Here is a 24,777-nt window from a genome sequence, read left to right on the forward strand (position 1 = left end):
CAGTCATATCATTTGGTATGTGACAGCTGTTAACTGTTAGTGTGCTAACGTTAGCATGCTAGCACACTAACAATAAAGTGCTAACCTTATTTTCAAATTTTACACTTTTTTCTCTAATTCCGCAGCGATACACCTTGTAGTCATATAACTTGGTATGTGAAACAAGCTAACTGTTAACGTTAGCATGCTACCATTAAAGTGCAAGCTTTTTTGAGCTAATTTTGCAACCGTTTACCCTACAGTCATTCAACCTGGTATGTGACACTTGTCACTCTGTTAGCATGCTAAACATAGTGCTAACTTTTTTAGCTAATTTTACACTTTTTACTCGAATTCCCCAGCCATACACCTTAGAGTCATATAACTTGGTATGTGACACAGGCTAACTGCTAGCATGCTAACGTAAGCTTGCTAATATGGCTAACATTAGCATGCTAACTTTTTGAGCTAGTTTTGCAACCCTTACACCAGAGTCATATAACATGGTACGTGACATTTGTTAACTGTTAGCATGCAAAGATAGCATGCTGGCAAGCTAACTTTTTTTCCCCAAATGTTACACATTTTTTCTCTATTTTTGCAGCCATACACTTTTGAGTCATATAACTTGGTATATGAAACATGTTAACTCTTACCATGCTAACGTTTGCACACATGCTAAATGTTAGCATTTTAATGTAAGCATGCTAACGTTTTAGGCTAGCTGTGTAGCTCATTTTGTACAGTTACACCTAAAACTCACGTATTCAGACACTCGGCACCATCTAATAAGTACGGCGGCTTCCGGAGACCCCCGGCCAGAGGTCCAGGGCACAGATAGCAGGCTCATCAAAATTTCCGCGGGAAACTGTGTGTTCTTGTCTTACATAGGCATTGTGAATGATAGACAACATTTCCAAAAAACAGTGCTGTTCTCCTTTAAGAACTCTGATTTGTCATTGACAGGCACCTGCACTTCCGGCGAATTTCGCTGCGGCAACGGTCGCTGCGTCCCCTTGGCGGTGGTGTGCGACGGAAAAGAAGACTGCACAGATGGTTCTGATGAGTCCAAATGTGTCAAATGTAATTATTTTTTTCCAAAATGGCCGATCTTGAAGGGGAAGTGCACTTTTTTAACTATCACTCACAAGAACAAGTATGTATTGTCTTTCTTTGTGTAGTCTAACTGGTAAATGAACGCTCGCAAAAAAACATCCAAAACCCGTCAACAATATTTCATTTTCTGGACTATAGAGCAACCAACATCAAAGTGCAGTAGCGTAGTAGGCCCAAGTATTCATCAAGAACCACCACAATGAGTAGGCCCAAGCTTTCATCAAGCACCACCACAATGACCAACATTAAAATACAGTAGCGTAGTAGGCCCAAGCTTTCATCAAGCACCACCACAATGACCAACATTAAAGCGTAGTAGGCCCAAGCATTCATCAAGCACAATCACAATGACCAACATTAAAATACAGTAGTGTAGTAGGCCCAAGCATTCATCAAGCACCATCACAATGACCAACATTAAAATACAGTAGCGTAGTAGGCCCAAGCATTCATCAAGCACCATCACAATGACCAACATTAAAATACAGTAGTGTAGTAGGCCCAAGCATTCATCAAGCACCATCACAATGACCAACATTAAAATACAGTAGTGTAGTAGGCCCAAGCATTCATCAAGCACCATCACAATGACCAACATTAAAATACAGTAGCGTAGTAGGCCCAAGCATTCATCAAGCACAATCACAATGACCAACATTAAAATACAGTAGTGTAGTAGGCCCAAGCATTCATCAAGCACCATCACAATGACCAACATTAAAATACAGTAGTGTAGTAGGCCCAAGCATTCATCAAGCACCATCACAATGACCAACATTAAAATACAGTAGCGTAGTAGGCCCAAGCATTCATCAAGCACCATCACAATGACCAACATTAAAATACAGTAGCGTAGTAGGCCCAAGCATTCATCAAGCACCATCACAATGACCAACATTAAAATACAGTAGCGTAGTAGGCCCAAGCATTCATCAAGCACCATCACAATGACCAACATTAAAATACAGTAGCGTAGTAGGCCCAAGCATTCATCAAGCACCACCACAATGACCAACATTAAAGCGTAGTAGGCCCAAGCATTCATCAAGCACCATCACAATGACCAACATTAAAATACAGTAGTGTAGTAGGCCCAAGCATTCATCAAGCACCATCACAATGACCAACATTAAAATACAGTAGCGTAGTAGGCCCAAGCATTCATCAAGCACCATCACAATGACCAACATTAAAGCGTAGTAGGCCCAAGCATTCATCAAGCACCACCACAATGACCAACATTAAAGTGCAGTAGCATAGTAGGCCCAAGCAGTCATCAAGCACCACCACAATGACCAACATTAAAGTGCAGTAGCATAGTAGGCCCAAGCAGTCAACAAGCACCACCACAATGACCAACATTAAAGCGTAGTAGGCCCAAGCATTCATCAAGCACCATCACAATGACCAACATTAAAATACAGTAGCGTAGTAGGCCCAAGCATTCATCAAGCACCACCACAATGACCAACATTAAAGCGTAGTAGGCCCAAGCATTCATCAAGCACCATCACAATGACCAACATTAAAGCGTAGTAGGCCCAAGCAGTCATCAAGCACCACCACAATGACCAACATTAAAGTGCAGTAGCATAGTAGGCCCAAGCAGTCAACAAGCACCACCACAATGACCAACATTAAAGCGTAGTAGGCCCAAGCATTCATCAAGCACCATCACAATGACCAACATTAAAATACAGTAGCGTAGTAGGCCCAAGCATTCATCAAGCACCACCACAATGACCAACATTAAAGCGTAGTAGGCCCAAGCATTCATCAAGCACCATCACAATGACCAACATTAAAATACAGTAGTGTAGTAGGCCCAAGCATTCATCAAGCACCATCACAATGACCAACATTAAAATACAGTAGCGTAGTAGGCCCAAGCATTCATCAAGCACCATCACAATGACCAACATTAAAATACAGTAGCGTAGTAGGCCCAAGCATTCATCAAGCACCATCACAATGACCAACATTAAAATACAGTAGCGTAGTAGGCCCAAGCATTCATCAAGCACCATCACAATGACCAACATTAAAATACAGTAGCGTAGTAGGCCCAAGCATTCATCAAGCACCACCACAATGACCAACATTAAAGCGTAGTAGGCCCAAGCATTCATCAAGCACCATCACAATGACCAACATTAAAATACAGTAGTGTAGTAGGCCCAAGCATTCATCAAGCACCATCACAATGACCAACATTAAAATACAGTAGCGTAGTAGGCCCAAGCATTCATCAAGCACCATCACAATGACCAACATTAAAGCGTAGTAGGCCCAAGCATTCATCAAGCACCACCACAATGACCAACATTAAAGTGCAGTAACATAGTAGGCCCAAGCAGTCAACAAGCACCACCACAATGACCAACATTAAAGCGTAGTAGGCCCAAGCATTCATCAAGCACCATCACAATGACCAACATTAAAATACAGTAGCGTAGTAGGCCCAAGCATTCATCAAGCACCACCACAATGACCAACATTAAAGCGTAGTAGGCCCAAGCATTCATCAAGCACCATCACAATGACCAACATTAAAATACAGTAGCGTAGTAGGCCCAAGCATTCATCAAGCACCATCACAATGACCAACATTAAAATACAGTAGTGTAGTAGGCCCAAGCATTCATCAAGCACCATCACAATGACCAACATTAAAATACAGTAGCGTAGTAGGCCCAAGCATTCATCAAGCACCATCACAATGACCAACATTAAAGCGTAGTAGGCCCAAGCATTCATCAAGCACCACCACAATGACCAACATTAAAGTGCAGTAGCATAGTAGGCCCAAGCAGTCATCAAGCACCACCACAATGACCAACATTAAAGTGCAGTAGCATAGTAGGCCCAAGCAGTCAACAAGCACCACCACAATGACCAACATTAAAGCGTAGTAGGCCCAAGCATTCATCAAGCACCATCACAATGACCAACATTAAAATACAGTAGCGTAGTAGGCCCAAGCATTCATCAAGCACCACCACAATGACCAACATTAAAGCTTAGTAGGCCCAAGCATTCATCAAGCACCATCACAATGACCAACATTAAAATACAGTAGCGTAGTAGGCCCAAGCATTCATCAAGCACCATCACAATGACCAACATTAAAATACAGTAGCGTAGTAGGCCCAAGCATTCATCAAGCACCATCACAATGACCAACATTAAAGCGTAGTAGGCCCAAGCATTCATCAAGCACCACCACAATGACCAACATTAAAGTGCAGTAGCATAGTAGGCCCAAGCAGTCAACAAGCACCACCACAATGACCAACATTAAAGCGTAGTAGGCCCAAGCATTCATCAAGCACAATCACAATGACCAACATTAAAGCGTAGTAGGCCCAAGCATTCATCAAGCACAATCACAATGACCAACATTAAAATACAGTAGCGTAGTAGGCCCAAGCATTCATCAAGCACAATCACAATGACCAACATTAAAGCGTAGTAGGCCCAAGCATTCATCAAGCACAATCACAATGACCAACATTAAAATACAGTAGCGTAGTAGGCCCAAGCATTCATCAAGCACCATCACAATGACCAACATTAAAATACAGTAGTGTAGTAGGCCCAAGCATTCATCAAGCACCATCACAATGACCAACATTAAAATACAGTAGCGTAGTAGGCCCAAGCATTCATCAAGCACCATCACAATGACCAACATTAAAGCGTAGTAGGCCCAAGCATTCATCAAGCACCACCACAATGACCAACATTAAAGTGCAGTAGCATAGTAGGCCCAAGCATTCATCAAGCACCATCACAATGACCAACATTAAAGCGTAGTAGGCCCAAGCATTCATCAAGCACCATCACAATGACCAACATTAAAGCGTAGTAGGCCCAAGCAGTCAACAAGCACCATCACAATGACCAACATTAAAGCGTAGTAGGCCCAAGCATTCATCAAGCACCATCACAATGACCAACATTAAAGCGTAGTAGGCCCAAGCATTCATCAAGCACCATCACAATGACCAACATTAAAGCGTAGTAGGCCCAAGCAGTCAACAAGCACCATCACAATGACCAACATTAAAGCGTAGTAGGCCCAAGCATTCATCAAGCACCATCACAATGACCAACATTAAAGCGTAGTAGGCCCAAGCATTCATCAAGCACCATCACAATGACCAACATTAAAGCGTAGTAGGCCCAAGCAGTCAACAAGCACCACCACAATGACCAACATTAAAGTGCAGTAGCATAGTAGGCCCAAGCAGTCAACAAGCACCACCACAATGACCAACATTAAAGTGCAGTAGCATAGTAGGCCCAAGCAGTCAACAAGCACCACCACAATGACCAACATTAAAGTGCAGTAGCATAGTAGGCCCAAGCAGTCAACAAGCACCACCACAATGACCAACATAAAGTGCAGTAGTGTAAAAGTCTTTAATGGCCATCTTTCAGCAAATAAATCCTGAATTAAACTTAATAATATATGCTGTACTAGAGAAATAAAAATGGTTACCACACACACACGTTATATTAAAAAGTGCACTTCCCCTATAACGACACGTAGCAGCTGTATTGCGTAATAACCACAACTGTGATGCAGCCGCCGCCGCCAAGACGACATGTTCCGACTACAGCTTCCGCTGCAAAGATGGACGCTGCGTCAACAAAGTCAACCCCGAGTGCGACGACAAGGACGACTGCGAGGACGCGTCGGACGAGGAGGCGTGTGGTAAGTCCGGCACCGCTGACATGCACACGCACGGTCGTCACGGCGACGTGTCGTTTGTTTCAGAGTGCGGCTCGCGGCCGTACCGCAGCTCTCGTATTGTTGGCGGCCAGGCGGCGCGGGACGGGGAATGGCCCTGGCAGGTCAGCCTCCGAGCCGGGGGCAAAGGTCACACGTGTGGCGCTTCCGTGTTGAGCCGCCGCTGGCTGCTGACCGCCGCCCACTGCGTGCAGGACAATGGTCCAATCAGGTACGAATACAGACAATACTCGAGGGAAGGAAGTGGCTGAGCGTGACTTCCTGTGTGGCAGGTACTCTCAGGCCGACCAATGGGAGGCCCTCCTGGGGCAGCACACGCAGAGTAGCGCCAAGGAGTGGACGGCGAGGAGGAAGGTGAGGCGGATCGTGTCCCACGGCGACTACGACCCGCTCACCTTCCACAACGACGTGGCGCTGATGGAGCTGGACTCGGACGTGCCGCTCAACCAGCACATCTGGCCCATCTGCCTGCCCTCGCCAACGCACCGCTTCCCCGTGGGCCGCCAGGCCTGGATCACAGGCTGGGGCGCCACCAGGGAGGGAGGTGGGTACACCGTGACACTGCCGGTGTTGGAAGCGGCGTGTGACGGCGTCCTCCTGTCACCTGACAGGCCTGGCGGCGAACGTCCTGCTGAAGGCTGAAGTGCGCATCATCAACAGCTCCGTGTGCAACAGTCTGATGAAGAACCAGGTCATGGATGGAATGTTGTGCGCCGGCGTTCTCAAAGGCGGCGTGGACGCTTGCCAGGTAATGACCGCCGAGTCAGCGCTCTACACGAGAAGGGACCTGATGATGTCTCCAATTGTTTTCATTGAGGGCCACATCACATTTAGGGCCGCTTGTAACACTGAATATACATCATGGCTTCATGATGTTATTACACCTGTGCATTTGTACTCACATCATTGGCTTTCAAATCAGAAATCACAGGTGTCAAACTCAAGGCCCGGAACCACATTATTTTATAGAGCTCGCCACATCCTTTTATATCAGTGGTCCCCAACCACCGTGGACCGATTGGTTGGTTTAAAAGTTTTATTTTTTATTCTATTTTTATTAAATCAACATAAAAAACACAATATATACATTATATATCAATACAGTCTGTAGGGATACAGTCCGTAAGCACACATGATTGTATTTCTTTATGACAAAAAAAAAAAAAAATCCCCCCCCCCCCCCCCCCGGTCCGTGGGACAAATTTTCAAGCGTTGACCGGTCCCCAGCTACAAAACGGTTGGGGACCACTGTTTTATATGACCACCCACATTACCTTGTATGACTTGCCACATAATTTATATTGCCCGCTATATCATCTTATAGGGCCCACCACATAAATTTTATAGAGCCCGCACCATCATTTTACATGGCCAGCCACTTCCTTTTATATGTCCCGCCCCATCATTTTATTTGGCCAGCCGCATCCTTTTTTATGACCCGCCACATAATTTTTTACAGCCCACCACATATTTTTATAGAGCCCGCAACAAACCTTTTTATATGGCCCAGCACATCATTTTATAGCGCTCGCCACATAATTTTATATGGCCCGCCACATTTTATAGAGCTCACCACATCCTTTTATAGGACCCGTCACATCATTTTATACAACCCACCACATATTTTTACAGAGCCCGCCACATATTTTATACGCCCCGCCACAATATTTTATTCGGCCCGCCCCATTTTATAGAGCTCAGCACATCCTTTTATATGACCCACCACGTCACTTTACACGGCCCACCACATATTTTTATAGAGCCAGCCACATCATTTACTACAGCCCACCACATATTTTTAAAGAGCCCGCCACATTTTATAGAGCTCACCACATCCTTTTATAGGAGCCGCCACATTATTATTTACGGCCCACCACATATTTTTATAGAGCCCGCCACATCATTTTATATGACTCTCCACATTATTTTTTATGAACCGCCACTTCATTTATGCGTCAATCAAGTACCTTATCTTTTCCTACTAAATGTATTATTTCCATTACCATTCCAATATTTGTCTGCTGGAAATTGCATACTTGTTAAACTAGACAAAATAAAAAATAAATACTTGAGAATCTGCTTGATTTATGATTTTGAAGCAAGTTGTCCATTAAATTGTACGCTGTAAAAAAGACAATAGATTTTACAGTCAAATTTACGGTGGTTTTTACAGCATATTACTGTAAATTGAAAAAACTCTAGCAAAGTTTTTATGCTAAAATTCTGTCAGTACAATAAAATAAAAACAGTGGTACTGTTTTTCTATATCCAGTAATTTTACCGTAAAATTCTGGTGACTAGTCTGACATTTTTTTCCGTAAAAAAACAGTGGTACTGCTTTTCCATTTACCATACTAAACAAAAACAGTGTATATTTGCCAGTAAAAATCTGGTGACTGAATTGCAAGATTTTTACTGTAAAATCTACAGATTTAACATTAAAAAAATATATAATAATCAAATGCATAGGCAAATTCATACATTATCCGCCGTTACAAGCGGCCCTTAACTGTCAACTCTCAATGAAAACCAGTTTGTCATGAATCAAGTTGACAAGCCGATATTTAGAGATTTTTGATAACAACAAAAAAATTATTTGGAATATTTTGTCCCATGATCAGATAACAATAATGTTTACATGATTTGATATTGCATCCAGTACTTTTTTTGGGTCAAAATGAAAAGAACAAATATATTTAGGAAGAAAGATAAAGTGCTTTATTGACAGCTGCGGATGTAACAATATGAACATTTTATATCCCGGTTGTTAATATCACAGTATTAATAAATGAGCTCAAAAAGTACTTAAACTTAATGTACTTTATTGGCAAAAAAAATATTAAATATTGTTTCGGCTTATTTGAATGTTCAAATATGTTTATATTCTGCTTTAACTTGTAAATATTGTAAATGTTTTTTGAATAATAAAAGTTAAAACGGTTTTTGTTTGCAAGGGAGGAAAGACAATGAGTCTTGTATTCATGTTGGCATTTAAGCTAGCTAGCCATTAGCATGCTCGCTGCTTCTACGGGAAATGAGCGGTGACTATTTCAAGTGCAGTAAACAATGACACTTTTACGATAAATTAAATTTGGAACGGTAGTGACTCATTTTCATGCTTTTTTAAAAATGAATTTACATTATACATGCGGGTAATACCTGTTTAGGGCTGCAACAACTAATCGATTAAAATCAATTATAAAAATAGTTGGCGATTAACTTAGTCATCGGTTCGTTGGATCTATGCTATGCGCATGCGCAGAGGCTACTTTTTTTTTTATTATTATTATTATTTTTTTTTTAATAAACCTTTATTTATAAACTGCAACGTTTACAAACAGCTGATAAACAATAATCTAAATAAGTATGGTGCCAGTATGCTGTTTTTTTCAATAAAATACAGGAAAGGATAGAAATGTAGTTTGTCTCTTTTATCTGATTATTAATCGAAGTAATAATCGACAGATTAATCGATTATCAAATTAGTTGTTAGTTGCAGCCCTATACCTGTTATTAATCATGATTAATCGAAATGCATATGCATTTGATTATTAAATTTTTTTTAATGTATAACTTGCTTTAAAATCATAAATAAAGGTGACAAGCAGATATTTAACTATTTGTTTTTATCTCAAAAAAATAGTTTTGTAATACAGTATATAATAATATAATTGGCATGATCAGATAATATTAAAGTTTAAAATATGCATTTTTTTTTCTGTCATTTTAAAAAATGAATGCATTTAGTAAAAAAATAAATATATAAAACATGTACTTTATTGAAACCCATTTTTTCCAGGCTCTCGCGGGCCACATATGTAACAGGGTCAATTATGTCTTGTAAATAATGTATTTTATAATGTTTTATTATTAAGTAAGTTACATGTAAATACCTGAATGTTGTTCGATGTTTTGTCAATGTGGAACCATTGTCTCGTTGTCTCTCCTACCGCGATAATTACTGTGACACCTGTCTTTTTATATGCGTTGGACACGCCTTTCAACTTCCCTTTTGTCTACGATAACGTGTATCGTTTTGTATAGAACTTAAGTTCACTTTCTTGTTCATTATTATATTTGTGTAGGATCTCGACGATGGCCGAAAGTTATTGACAACAATTGTATTCTGTGTATTATCAGGTATGTTTTTATTTCACTGTTGTTCGTAACGCGCCCTTTTGTCTACAATAACGGGAGAGTAAAGTGCAGCTGAGCAACCCATGGTGTCGGTCGTGTTCCATAAAATCCACACAACGCAGAGGAAAAGACCACCGGTTACACATAGAATGATATGGCGGGCCAGAACTGGCCCCCGGGCCTTGAGTTTGACACCTGTGTACTAACCGGTGGGAATGTTACCACAGTTTATCGTTGTAGCGCTAATCGTTACATCGCTATTCCAGGACTTTGCGGGCTTGAGTTTGACACCTGTGCACCATCGTATAGGAAAAGTGAAGAAGTATTGTCATTGTCCTTTAACTGTTCCAGGGCGACTCTGGAGGGCCACTGTCTGTTGTCAGCCAGAGTGGGCGGGTCTTCCTGGCCGGCGTGGTGAGCTGGGGGGACGGCTGCGCTCGCAGGAACAAACCCGGCGTCTACACGCGGATCACCAAATATCGCGGCTGGATCAAGGAGCACAGCGGTGTGTAAACGGGAAGCTAAGGGTCCGAGGACACACGCCTGCCTTCGGAGACGGCGCCGCTCCAGAAACCGCGGATGTGCGTTACCTTGGCAACACTGCCAAGGACACGACACTCAAGTGTGGTATCCTGATTTTAAATTAATTTATCATTTTCTAAAATCGATTTGTTTTTTGAAAATACAATGTTTACCTTTTTTTTGGTAATTTTTAAAGTTTTTGTAAAAAAACATATATACTTTTTTATAAGAACCAATTTTGTTTTAGGCCGTCTCCATGCAACCGGGAGTAACCTGTTTTGAAAAAGTTTCATTATAACTGTTACCCCGCCTTCCGCCCAAATGCAGCTTAGATAGGCTACAGCACCCCCCATGGCCCCAAAAGGGACAAGCGGTAGGAAATGGATGGATGGATGTTCTACCAAATGCAGTGGAACCGCCATTTACAAACCCCTCTAGATGCAAACTTTTCCATTTGCGAGCTTTCCCATCAATCAATCAAAGTTTATTTATATAGCCCTAAATCACGAGTGTCTCAAAGGGCTGCACAAGCCACAATGACATCCTCGGCTCAGATCCCACAATCTTTTTTTGTTCATGTAGTAAATGTATTAAATCATTGTGAGCCAAGGATTTAGCTATTTTTCTGGAACATTTAGTGTAAATGTGTTTATATTTGCCGGTTGTCAGCTGTCTAATATAAAGAAACGTCAACATAACGTTAGCTATGACTCTCAGCCACGAACGCCTCTGAACATGAGCAACTTTAACATACTTTTCAAGCCGACCTTGTCTCTGTGGACAAACGCAGGTGTAACGGCGCGGCGAAACTTTGTTGGGGAGGCGGAGCCTTGCTGTGCGGGAGAAGTCATGTCTCAACACTCCAGCATGTGTGCCTTTTGACAAGCTAACTCAACAAGAGTCTTAAAAAAGTCAATAGACCGGGGTGGAAAGAAGAAGGGTTTTTTTTTTAAAAAAGAGTATTTGCGAGGAGTACGTTCATGGCACTCACAAGCATGACCACAGCACAGTGAGTGACCACATGTGTGAGGTTGGTCTTTTCTGGGAAAAGATGCCAGAACAGAATGATATCACAGCAGAGAACACAGTATCTCTTCTCGACCGGAGCACAGACAGACGCGTACGACTCCCCACTCCCCCTCCTGATTCCTTCTCACTCATCAGTTCCCTGCCATTGTTAATGTGTGCGTTTTGCTTCTTTTAATGTGTATGGTTGTTGAAGGTAAGGGTATCTGTGGTTGAGTTTGAGAGGGCACCATAGTGTGCATACAGCAGCTTGTTGTACTTGTTTTGACTTGTTTATGACTTATAAAGTTGATCCATCACTGCCTTATGTTTATTTCATATACAGTAATGTACAGTACAGGCCAAAAGTTTGGACACACCTTCTCATTCAATGCGTTTTCTTTATTTTCATGACTATTTACATGTATGTAGTTAGCAAAAAAGGTGAAATAACTGAAAACATGTTTTATATTCTAGTTTCTTCAAAATAGCCACCCTTTGCTCTGATAAATGCTTTGCACATTCTTGGCATTCTCTCCATGAGCTTCAAGAGGTAGTCACCTGAAAGGGTTTTCACTTCACAGGTGTGCTTGAAGCTCATGGAGAGAATGCCAAGAGTGTGCAAAGCAGTGATCAGAGCAAAGGGTGGCTTTTTTGAAGAAACTAGAATATAGAACATGTTTTAAGTTATTTCACCTTTTTTTGTAAAGTACATAACTCCACGTGTGTTCATTCATAGTTTTGATGTGACAATCTACAATGTAAATAGTCATGAAAATAAAGAAATTGCATTGAATGAGAAGATGTGTCCAAACTTTTGGCCTGTACTGAATGTGTGTATACAGTGTACATGTATATATACAGTACAGGCCAAAAGTTTGGACACATCTCATTCGATGCGATTTCTTTACTTTCATGACTATTTACATTGTAGATTGTCACTGAAGGCATCAAAACTGTGACACCTGTGAAGTGAAAACCGTTTCAGGTGACTACCTCTTCAAGCTCATGGAGAGAATGCCAAGAGTGTGCAAAACAGTAATCAGAGCAAAGGGTGGCTATTTTGAGGAAACTAGAATATAAAACAGGTTTTCAGTTATTTCACCTTTTTTTGTTAAGTACATAACTCCACATGTGTTCATTCATAGTTTTGATGTGACAATATACAATGTAAATAGTCATGAAAATAAAGACAACACATTGAATGAGAAGGTGTGTCCTAACTTTTGGCCTCTACTGTATATCACTTTGTAGTCTGTTCAAAGTGTACAACCCTTCACTAAAACATGAACTTTTGTCGAGGCTGGAACCCAAAATTAATATTTATATTGTTTTTTCTAGGGAACTCTCCGTCATTATAGGCACTTTTCTTTTTACGAACAATGCTTAAGAACCAATTAAGTTTGTATATTGAGGTTGTAACACACAGAGAATCGGTTTGAATAAAGAATCGTGTTGAACCGAAAATCGACTCTGAATTGAATCGTTCGGTGTTAAAGATTCACAGCCCTATGTCAGACTGTCACGCCCCTTCGCTGAATGTGCAGCAAGTTTTATTGCATGTCTTTTTAAATACTTTGTACATGTGTCGAGGTCACCTTACAAAACATGACAATCTGAAGCAGCGTTGAGAATAAATACAAACTTTTTAATATTTGGTGGTGTAAATATATTGCGAGTACTACACGAGAAGACGCAGGAAGAATAACGAAGAATCTCATCATGCATTGCGCTATATTGCAGAGAACTTTGGTGTCATTTACAGAAGCAGCAGAGAAAACAGAATTGAGGAACAACACGCGGCGTCACGTTCCACATATTTCAAAATAAAACCTTTCCCTTCTTGTGAGGATGAAGGAAAAGCAAAACGGTCGCCAGGCACGAATTCTGTTTTCTCCGCTTTTCTCCACAGCAAATAAAAAATGTAAACTCAGCCAATGTCACTACATTCAACAGTCACATGATGAAAAGTTGGCTCCGCCCACGTCACGTCACTAACAATAAAATCGACTACTTTCCTTCGTAGCTTGAAATGACTTCAGCACCGATTGGACGTGAGTGACTTCCTGAAGCTTCAAAGTCATATAAATAATCACGTAAAAGTACAAACAATGAACACCACCATCTGGTGCGGGAGTGTCGGGACATTCTGCAAGCTGATTGGACCGTTTCAGAGACACAGATGACTTGTGCAATCGCTCACCAGATTTCTTTCAGCCGGTTTATTAGGGACACCTTTGGGAAGGCTAGTGGCCAACGCCTGTTAGTTGCCGTGACGACACAAAGGCGTCCCTAATAAACTGCGCACGTGTATCATGTGATTATTTACAGTCATAAACATAAACGTTGCTCTACAGTCACGTGCACAAACATGGCTTCCAGGAGAATTCTTCACATTTGGGCGCGATCGTTCCCTTTGACGTGATGTCATTGTTGACAAGAACACTACACTGACCTCGGAGCAGATGTGATGTTCATAAAAATGGAAGACCTGTTGCCACGGAAACAATGTCCTGTCCTCTTATTGGTCATAAGTTGACTATTGCGTCTGCATGCAAACATCTGCCACTTGGACACTTGACGGCGATGATGTCAGAAGAGAAGACTCCGCCTCCTGCTCAGACTGTTGACTGATGGAAAAAAAAAAGTTGTTTAATTTCCTTAACAATGTGTCTTTTTTTTTTTTTAAAGAAAAGAAAAACTTCAACTTGTTCTAAAATGACTGGAAAACTTTTTACTTGTAGAGTGGAACCCGTTTGAGTTGACATCCCTTAAAACCTCTAAAGGACTTAGTAGCCACATGCTTGGACAGCACCTTTTAGCTCTTATTTCCAAAATTGTGTTCACTACTGAATTGGGGTCTTATGCCGACATATGGACACTTATACTGCTATCTGGTGGTGTCAGAAGAGTATAACACAATGGAATTTAGAAAAAAAAGTGTAAAAATAAAAATTAGCATGCCACTACACATGAAGTAAACGTTTGTGTACTTATGGACTAAGTACATCATATCAAAAGATGATTTTTAGTTTTTATTCTAATTAGGGTCCAATAAGCCCAAATAGCAAAGAGAAATTAAAAAAAAAAACATGTAAACAACTTTGGCCTTAAGAGGTTTTAATTAAGCGGAAACAAAAGTAGCCAAGAGCTTGCACTAAGGGTGCACAAAAAAAATTGATTTACATCCGAATCACCATTCTTACTCGTTCCGATTCTGAATATATTCAGAATTTCCAAAAATTGGGTTAAAAAAAAAATATTTTTTTATAAGAATTATATATACATACACATGTATATATATATATGTGTGTATATATATATATATATGTATATATATATATACATAGATATAAACATACAAATATACAAACATATATATACATACACTTAATTATGGCAACAGTTTTACATTTTAAGAATGCAATACAGTTCAGTAATCAATGTTCATTTTGCCGTCATAACATGTTTGAGATGAAAACACATATATATAAATTTAGTTCAAAATTAATATTCCCTGAGAAAGTTAAAATAAAGCTCTATTCTTAGTATCAAAAATAAAACAGTAAGAAGAGTTTTAATTACGGGACGGCGTGGCGAAGTTGGGAGAGTGGCCGTGCCAGCAATCTGAGGGTTACTAGTTCAATCCCCACCTTCTACCATCCTAGTTACGTCCGTTGTGTCCGTGAGCAAGACACTTCACCCTTGCTCCTGATGGGTCCTGGTTAGCGCCTTGCATGGCAGCTCCCGCCATCAGTGTGTGAATGTGTGTGTGAATGGGTGAATGTGGAAATAGTGTCAAAGCGCTTTGAGTTCCTTAAAAAGGTAGATAAGCGCTATACAAGTACAACCCATTTACAAATATATCAAACATAAAAAGTGGATTAGGTAGTGCCTTTAAAGGCCAACTGAAACCCACTACTACCAACCACGCAGTCTGATAGTTTATATATCAATGATGAAATCTTAACATTGCAACACATGCCAATACGGCCGGGTTAACTTATAAAGTGCAATTTTAAATTTCCCGCTAAACTTCCGGTTGAAAACGTCTTTGGATGATGACGTATGCGCGTGACGTAACCAGTGAAACAGAAGTATCGGTACCCCATTGAATACAATACGAAATAGCTCTGTTTTCATCTCATAATTCCACAGTATTCTGGACATCTGTGTTGGTGAATCTTTTGCAATTTGTTTAATGAACAATGAAGACTGCGGCGGACTACAGCAACACAACCAGGAAGACTTTGACTCGGATAGCAGACGCGCTAGCCGACGCTAGCCACCGACCGCACGGATGATCGTGGTGAAGTCCTTCGTCCTTCCGTCGATCGCTGGAACGCAGGTGAGCACGGGTGTTGATGAGCAGATGAGGGCTGACTGGCGTAGGTGGAGCGCTAATGTTTTTATCATAGCTCTGTGAGGTCCCGTTATACTAAGTTAGCTTCAATGGCGTCGTTAGCAACAGCATTTTTAAGCTTCGCCAGGGCTGGAAAGCATTAACCGCGTATTCACATGTCCATGGTTTAATAGTATTGTTGATCTTCTGTCTATCCTTCCAGTCAGGGATTTATTTATTTTGTTTCTATATGCAGTTAAGCACGATGCTATCACGTTAGCTCCGTAGCTAAAGTGTTTTGTCGATGTATTGTCGTGGAGATAAAAGTCACTGTGAATGTCCATTTCGCGTTCTCGACTCTCATTTTCAAGAGGATATAGTATCCGAGGTGGTTTAAAATACAAATCCGTGATCCACAATAGAAAAAGGAGAGAGTGTGGAATCCAATGAGCCAGCTTGTACCTAAGTTACGGTCAGAGCGAAAAAAGATATGTCTTGCACTGCATTCTAGTCCTTAACTCTAACGTTCCTCATCCACGAATCTTTCATCCTCGCTCAAATTAATGGGGTAATCGTCGCTTTCTCGGTCCGATTCGCTCCAGCTGCATTGAAAACAATAGGAAAATATGAGGAGGCTATCAACTGACTATGTCACGCTACTTCCGGTAGGGGCAAGGCTTTTTTTTATCAGATACCAAAAGTTGCGATCTTTATCGTCGTCGTTCTCTACTAAATCCTTTCAGCAAAAATATGGCAATATCGCGAAATGATCAAGTATGACACATAGAATGGATCTGCTATCCCCGTTTAAATAAAAATAAAAAATTTCAGTAGGCCTTTAATACTGCATTTGAAATGTGCAACTTCATATTCAGAACCAATATGGCTGACAGGAACTTGGCACACAAGTGCTACCACTGTGAACAAGGACTTGGGACTCTTACATTCTATAGTGGGTGCAAGTGCAAGCTATCCAAGTAGCATGTGGTGCATGACTTGAATAACCCGAATAACTTTGCACGACTACTTTCGCGTGGTTACTAATGAAAGGCTAACTGAACACGACAGCTTGGATAGCGTTGTTAGTTTTCAACACCTTTTGGCAGCATTTGATGACAAATTTTTAGGTCGTCTCTATGCAACCAGAAATAGTTTCTCTCACCTGAAACCTGTTTCGATAAAGTTTCATTATAATTATTACACCAAATAATACATTGCGAAAATCAGTTTGAATCGACAACTGATTCTTAATCGAATTGTTACCCTAGGATTCGGATTTCCTTAGCAGTAATTTCCTTCAGTGTTTTTGTGATTTAATTTGTGACGTCATTTCCTCTTCAAGCACGTCTTCGCCATAGCTCCTGTGTGATCGATAATGGCTGCCAGCCTTGTGTGTGTTTACGACATAATACACACACACACACACACGCAAGAAATCAAGATGATTAAAGGATTTTCTGTCCTTCGTGCCCCAACTCTTAAAGAACAACTACGCCTTATTTACATTTACAATATCACAACACATGTCGACAAAAAAGTAATCCTTTTGGCTGTCAAATTTTACGCCAACAAACGCATGACCATGTATGTCGGCATGGATCTAAAGTGGGCACGTCGTAGTCGACATAAACAGGGCAGACTTAAACAGGTTCCACTGTAGATTGAAAGAAACTGTGGTACCTGGATCGGCTGCTTTCAGCTTTTCCGGTTCCAGTTGAATTTCGGGCAGAGTGAAGATTGACGTGGCTGAAATACACATCAGAGTGAGACATCCTCTCTAAGTGAGTGTCCCAAAGTGTGCACTTACTGTCGGAAAGTGTGCGCACTCTGCTTCCAAGGTTGTTGAAGTAACAATGGCTCATGGCCTCGTCGGCTGAAGTCCTCCTCTTTCCTACAAACTACACACCGTATGGCAGAAATGAGAAACGTGCTAACTAGGGCTCAGCAATTAATCACATTTTAATCTCGATTTTTAACGATCATAAAAATACTATTTATCGGAAAAGCCACATACAACGTGCATTAAAATTCCTGGGTTTGTAACGGTGAAACGGAGTGAAAAAAACTATGACATCTACTAGAAGTTTGGAATCTCAATAATCAATAATCACTGCACTCAACAAAAAAAGTAAGGTCATATGATTTTATCCAACAAAACATAATCCCCTGTCAAAGGCAGAATATAAGGGAAATTGACATACAGTAAATTCGAGTGAAATGTTGATACTGTGGGGATAAGGAACATTTGTGTAAGGTACTGCTTATTCATCGCCATCCTCAACTAAACAAAGTGGAAACGGCAACTTGAAGCTAGGAAGCTAAAGCTAGCAAGAACAATCCATACACACACACAACACATCTCATCTGTTGTGTTGTGTTGTTGTTAACGACATCATGGATGTAAGATCACTGTACAAATAATCATACACACACAACACATCTCATCTGTTGTGTTGTTGTGAACGACTTCATGGATGTAACATCAATGTACAAACAGGACCACAGTCGAAACTTGGGAGGCTGCCTCTTTTTTTTTTTACAGCCCCAAGTTGTCTTCAAACTTGCCAAGCTCAGAACAGCAGCACACAACATCCGGTCTGACTGCGCTAACAAAAAAAATATCGTACACAAGCATAATGTAATGAAAACACTTATTGGCCCCGTTTACACTGCAAAACAAATCTAATGTTTTTGCCCTGAAGTGACACAGATCTGTTTTTTTTTGCCAGTCTTAAAGTGCTTCAAATCTGATCTTTTGGCATAAGATTCAGGCCACATCAGGAGGTAGTCCTGAATCCAATTGGAATCTGATCTTTTCAAATGTGACTTCAGTCTAAACACAATGTGACCTGAATGTGATTTTTTTCCTCATCTCTGGGCGAGCTACATCACTCATGTGCGCCGGAAAGACGCAGTCACCAGTGGAAGTGGATATTTCATCACAACATTCGGTTTCGGTTTTTATTTAAGACGACCAAATTTTGGGTGCATCACTTGTCAATAATGCACAAATAATAGTCCATATGTAATATATGAATATATATTTTAATTCCGAAGAAATAGCGATTTTTGAAAGACCGGAATTGACGCTGTGGAGTACTTGTTTACATGTGAGTAGAAAAATAAAGTTAACGTAGATCCACGCTGATGTCAAAAAGATTACAACCCTCCTAAATATATTAAACTATATACATCCATTCATACTTTATATTACTTTACTTTCACCTAAAAAAACACTAATTTTTAAGGTGTTGCGACTTTTATTTTATTTTGTAGTAGTAGCGACTTCCTCCCGGTCAACTTCCTTTGTTTTCACTTTATTGAATTGCGCATGCAAGTGACAACGAGGCCACATTGGGGCCACATTTGGGGCAACATTGGGGCCACACGTAACACTGAAGTCTGATAAAAAAAAAAACATTTTACTTGCAGTGTCAACAGTCAGATGGTAAAAAAATCAGATCTAAAAAAAATCAGATTTGGGCCACTTTGGCCTGCAGTGTCAACGTAGTCTGTGATACATTTACATAATTATTATGCTTTGACTTAAAATAAAAAAATACTGGTCAAAATTGTCCTAAGATTATTATGTTTTATTTACAACACAAAAAGTACACACCATGGTGGTAAAAAAAAACCCAGTAAAAGGTAAAATAGGGAATTTAAAAAAAATAAAATTTCAATTTCAATGTATTGTAATATTGCTGGTGTTATTTGTAATATATTGTTGTTACTATTACTATCATTTTACTTCTAGTTGTTTATTCGTTATTCATTGATGTCATGTTTTCAAATTAATGAATAATCGTGTTATCAATCATGATTTCAATGTGAAATTATTATTTTTGTCATGATGGTCCAGCCTTAATGCTAACAGAGTCGTGTTGTCCAGACTTCATATCAAATGACTGCAATGGTGTGTCGTGAGGCGTTCACTGACCTGCAGGAACTTCGACAACAGCTGGACGCCGTCACTGCTGAGCCTGAGAGTGCGAGATACGATGTGACCATGTGTTTCTGTGTACTCGGGTGTGTGGTTGTCGTGTGATACCTGGGTGTGTGATCGCTCAGGTTCTCGGGGGGGTACTGAGGATAATTGGTGGCCACAAATTCTTCATTGGAACTGATTCCAGGCCAGCTATCTTCAGTTGGCGTTCCTGCACACGCATGAACATGCACTGTATCAACACTATTGTGTGGGGGGAAAAAAGCCCAGTGAAAAGAGGTGTTGTTCTGGTTCTGACCCAACAACTTGAAGATGAAGTGCAGCTCCTCCTCCACTGTGGAACCAGGAAACAATGGCCGACCTGTTGTCATCTCGTACAAAATACAGCCCACACCCCTACACACACACACACACACACACACACACACACACACACACACACACACACACACACACACACACACACACACACACACACACACACACACACACACACACACACACACTTACAGGTTAGATGAAGACAAATGTGAGTTGCCATGTTGCACTGACCACATGTCGATGTGTGTGGAGTAATCAGTGCTGCCGAGTAGGATGTCTGGTGGGCGGTACCAAAGTGTCACCACCTCGTTAGAGTACGTCTTGGTCGGGATTGACTTGGCCCGGGCCAGACCTGCAACACCGAGCAAACAGCTAGAACCACACCGTTCACATTCAAAACAACATGGTACCAATTCCCGGTAGCTGGGAATCGATACTCGTACTCAACGGTACCGATTTTCAGTAATTTTATGTGTGTTAAGAAATATAAATTGTTTTGATGATAAAATCATATTTTTTATCGCAATATTTAAAAATGGGCTGATTATGATAACTGCTGTCCAGTTGTTATTAGGGATGATGTTTGATAAGGAATTATCGAGTTCAAGCCTATTATCGAATCCTCTTATCGAACCGATTCCTTATCGATTCTCTTATCGAGTCCAGATAGATTGTTATATATGGAAAAAAACACACAATATTTGGTTTAACAAAAGCTCACTTTTATTATATAATAAAAAAATAAAATCTAATAAATAAATAAATATTGACTGTTACCCACCTAAAAAAATAAAATAAAACAAATAAATATTGACTGTTGTTACCCAAAGTATATTAAGTGGGATTTTTCAGAGAAACAAATATATACAGTAACACAGAAACAACCTGTCTCTGTGATCACTATAGGTGTATAAATAATAATATAGTGTTAAATAAAATCAGTCCCTTGGGCACAAAACTGAAAATAATACAGCTCTCCAAAAAGTGCACTTCTGCTGCTATTTGACATAACTGTTTGTTATGATGCTTTGACATTTTTGCACTTTATTTCTTTATTGAAAGAACATTCTATGAAGAGAAAAGTTGTTTGCAAATGTGGTTACAATGCTAATAAATGAAAAGTTAAAGCTAAAAAAAGAAATACACTTTATTGAGTTAACATTATTTCTTTATGGGGGAAAAATGTTATGAGCTAGAGAATATAACAACTACACTACCCAGCATGCAACGGGAGTTACAAGCATGCGCGGTAGCCCCGAAATGTGTTGCATGTTGCCTCGCTGTGAAAGTAAACGTCAAGAACTCAGCCAACACGCCTCGTCTGCATTATTTATAATTAGACAGACAACACATCTACAGTGTGATTTTGTTTTGTTTACAAGGAAAGAAAAACAAAAGTTAAAAAAGGGAGATATGTTGTATATATATGTATGTGCTGCGGTTGTTTTAAGAACGTTGCGACAGCTGCCGTAAAGGAGGTGCGTTGCTATGTTTCTGGTTGGTCGTAAAAGTGTTCGTCATGTGTTTTACCCTGCTAAAATCTCTCAGTAAAGTTATTCGATGGATTATAGCTTTTGTTTTGAACTTTATTACACCTTGGAGCGCTTTTTCCCGTCCATTGTTTTCCTGCTTTCGCTATCTGCGCCTAATGACTGAGCTACGTGACGTCATTTATTGTGATGTCCCACGGAGCATTTCTGGTCGGGACGGGATTCGAATAAAGAATCAACTATTTTCCTTTACTATAGTGGTCTCGATAACGGGTACCGGTTCTCAAAAAGGGATTCGAGTCCGAGGACTCGGTTCTTTTCTTATCAAACAACCGGGAAAACCGGTTTCGAGTATCATCCCTAGTTGTTATATCTTGTTTTATTATCATCATATTATCATTTGCAAGTATGACATTAGGTAGCAATTACAGTGGCAGTCGTGTATAATTTACGGTGTTTTTTTTGTTGCGCCCTAAAAAGTGTTAATACTGCAAGTATTGTACTTATTACACACCAGCTGTTTGTTTGTAACGTGCATTTTAGTTTTAGTCTTCATTAACACATTTGGAAGTGTTGAAATCGCCATGTAAAATTGCTAATGCTAATCAGTAGCATATCAATAGCAAAGCCAATGTATATTAGCATCAAGCTAGCGCATTTTTGGAAAAGTGGAGCCTTACTTTACTTACGTTGGAGCGTTTTTTGAGTCCATTTCTTTGGAATGGAAAATTGCAAGTACAACCCAGTTACAGAAACATGGCACCATTTGATTTTATGTGAATCGGTGCCCGGTATGATCGGCGAGATTCGGTCAGTGCCAAAAAAGTACCGTATTTGGTACCCACACCAGAACCACGCGGAAAACGACTCACGCCAAGACGAGGGCTCACCAAAGTCGGCGAGTTTGAGCTCTCCCCGCTCGTTGATGAGCAGGTTTTGGGGCTTGAGGTCTCGATGGAGAACTTTCCTGCGATGGCAGTAGGACAAGCCTCGTAGTAGCTGGAAGAGGAAAAGCTGAGAGCGAGAACAAAGTCCAACATCAGGTCAACAAATGTGCAGGTTCAACAACAAAACGGCGCTAGGAGACGAGTGACGCACTTTGACGTTGTGCACATGGATGACATTGCCACAGTCGTCCAGGTACTGTTTTAAATCTTTGTCCTGAAACACACAAAAGTTGTTATTGTAATTTTAATACAATGGAGTCCGTTTATGTCGACACACCTCAGACTGGCTGACAGAAGTCGACATAAGCGGTTGTCGGCATACCAAAACGAGCCATTGTTTGCACATTTACTTGAGATTTTGCCCAGGAACCCAAAGAGAACAGATCAGGACAGGTTCGAGATGAGTTTGCGAAGTGTAAAACTGAGCTGCATTTTTACATCAAAAAAACTGCTGTTCTAAATGTGTCCACTGGATGTCGCAATAGTAATTCTGCTAGGCAAGCAAATAGTTTATACACCAAGCAAGAGTTACACTGTAAAGCGGGACGGTGACTCCTCCCCAACGTCAAACAAACAGGAGTAAAATAAACAATTGGTAACCCCACTTCCACTGCTGCATGAGACTCTGCACATTAGTTTAGTTCTGTCAAAATTATTATCTTTGTTGCAAATTTAAAGAAATAGAACAGTGGAAATGACAAATGAGGTATTTGATACATAGAAGCGTTTTCATTGATGCTTTATTTTGTTTTTGTTCAATCCTAGATGGGCTTGAAGTTTAATTGCTTTGTAGATACGCTATAAGTTCATTGTGTTCTTCATGGTGTGTTTAAAACCGCACCGTTTTTTCCCCTCAGAATTGTCAACTAACTTGAAGTGTTTTGTCAAGAGGATTATTTGTGATATGTACTTTTTCATAATGTGCTTGTTCTATTTTGGACCGAAGTAAAACAAAGAAAACAATCGGAAGTTGTCGTACTTGTATTTTTAAGTTATCATGCCATGATTTTATCCTTCCAGACCACGTGGGAACAGATTTTCCTCCATGCAGCCCCTGAACTAAAATTAATTTGACATCCTTGGGATAGATGATGACTAATTATTATTTTAACCTACCCTTTTGTTGACATGGTTTTCCTCCATTTGTGCGTAACTCTATTTAGATTGTTCGGTTTTCAAAAAATATCTAAAAGAGGTGGGAATCTTTAAGCACCCGACAATTCGATTCCAATTCAGAATCAATTGTCGATTCAAAACGATCTTCGCAGTATATTTTCTTTTCTTCTCTCCTCTTCTCCCCTGTCCCTTGCGAGGGGGAGTTGCATAGGTCCGGTGGCCATGGATGAAGTGCTGGCTGTCCAGAGCCGGGACCCCGGGTGGACCACTAGCCTGTGCATCGGTTGGGGACATCTCTGCGCTGCTGACCCGTCTCCGCTCGGGATGGTTTCCTGTTGGCCCCGCTGTGGACTGGACTCCCGCTGATGTGTTGGATCCACTGTGGACTGGACTTTCACAATGTTATGTCAGACCCACTCGACATCCGTTGCTTTCGGTCTCCCTTAGAGGGGGGGGGTTACCCACATATGCGGTCCTCTCCAAGGTTTCTCATAGTCATTCACCGACGTCCCACTGGGGTGAGTTTTTCCTTGCCCGTATGTGGGCTCTGTACAGAGGATGTCGTTGTGGCTTGTACAGCCCTTTGAGACACTTGTGATTTAGGGCTATATAAATAAACATTGATTGATTGATTGATTGATTGATATTATTTGGTAAATAAATGATAATAAAACAGGTTACATTTTACAAAAGCTCCTTTTAGCTGCTAACACACATTGTTGGTCTTAAAACAGATTTTTTTTTTAAATGTATTTTTGGGGCAAAAATCACAGAATGTTAATCAATCTAATAAAAGAAAATAGAGCAACCCCAGCTTTACAATACAGGATAGAAATTTACAAAGTAATTGAGAAGACATACAAATACAATACTAAAAGGGAAAACCAAAACATTATAAAGGCAATAGTATATATAACAATAACAATAATAATAATAATATCAATAACAATTGTTGATTGTTTTTCATCCCAAAAATATATTCACAAAAAAAAATGTCAACATTTTAAAATGTTTCTTTAAATCGATTCTTGAAAATTAGCAATTGATTACAATTACAATACACAATACTAAAAAAAAGGAAAACCAAAAATTAATAAAAG

General features: G+C 40.3%; 2 protein-coding genes across 2 annotated transcripts in view; one reads left to right on the forward strand and one right to left on the reverse strand.

Annotated features, from left to right (window-relative positions):
• Positions 1-11,455, forward strand: part of LOC133657139 (suppressor of tumorigenicity 14 protein homolog) — a 46,188-nt gene extending 34,733 nt beyond the window's left edge. The window contains exons 14-19 of the mRNA XM_062058100.1: positions 946-1,062; positions 5,687-5,815; positions 5,879-6,062; positions 6,124-6,395; positions 6,463-6,599; positions 10,340-11,455. Of these exons, the coding sequence (XP_061914084.1) occupies positions 946-1,062; positions 5,687-5,815; positions 5,879-6,062; positions 6,124-6,395; positions 6,463-6,599; positions 10,340-10,501 (1,001 nt within the window). The 3' untranslated portion in view covers positions 10,502-11,455. The remainder of the gene's footprint in view (positions 1-945; positions 1,063-5,686; positions 5,816-5,878; positions 6,063-6,123; positions 6,396-6,462; positions 6,600-10,339) is intronic.
• Positions 11,456-13,142: 1,687 nt separating this feature from the next.
• The window catches only part of cdk16 (cyclin dependent kinase 16), a 29,582-nt gene continuing 17,947 nt past the window's right edge, over positions 13,143-24,777 (reverse strand). Inside the window, exons 9-17 of the mRNA XM_062058112.1 lie at positions 22,713-22,775; positions 22,505-22,628; positions 20,356-20,476; positions 20,102-20,199; positions 19,909-20,014; positions 19,798-19,840; positions 17,665-17,755; positions 17,538-17,603; positions 13,143-14,145 (exon numbers count right to left, since the gene is read on the reverse strand). Coding sequence (XP_061914096.1) covers positions 14,108-14,145; positions 17,538-17,603; positions 17,665-17,755; positions 19,798-19,840; positions 19,909-20,014; positions 20,102-20,199; positions 20,356-20,476; positions 22,505-22,628; positions 22,713-22,775 — 750 coding nt within the window. The 3' untranslated portion in view covers positions 13,143-14,107. The remainder of the gene's footprint in view (positions 14,146-17,537; positions 17,604-17,664; positions 17,756-19,797; positions 19,841-19,908; positions 20,015-20,101; positions 20,200-20,355; positions 20,477-22,504; positions 22,629-22,712; positions 22,776-24,777) is intronic.

Source organism: Entelurus aequoreus, linkage group LG01, assembly GCF_033978785.1.
Source record: "Entelurus aequoreus isolate RoL-2023_Sb linkage group LG01, RoL_Eaeq_v1.1, whole genome shotgun sequence".
Lineage (NCBI taxonomy): Eukaryota > Metazoa > Chordata > Actinopteri > Syngnathiformes > Syngnathidae > Entelurus > Entelurus aequoreus.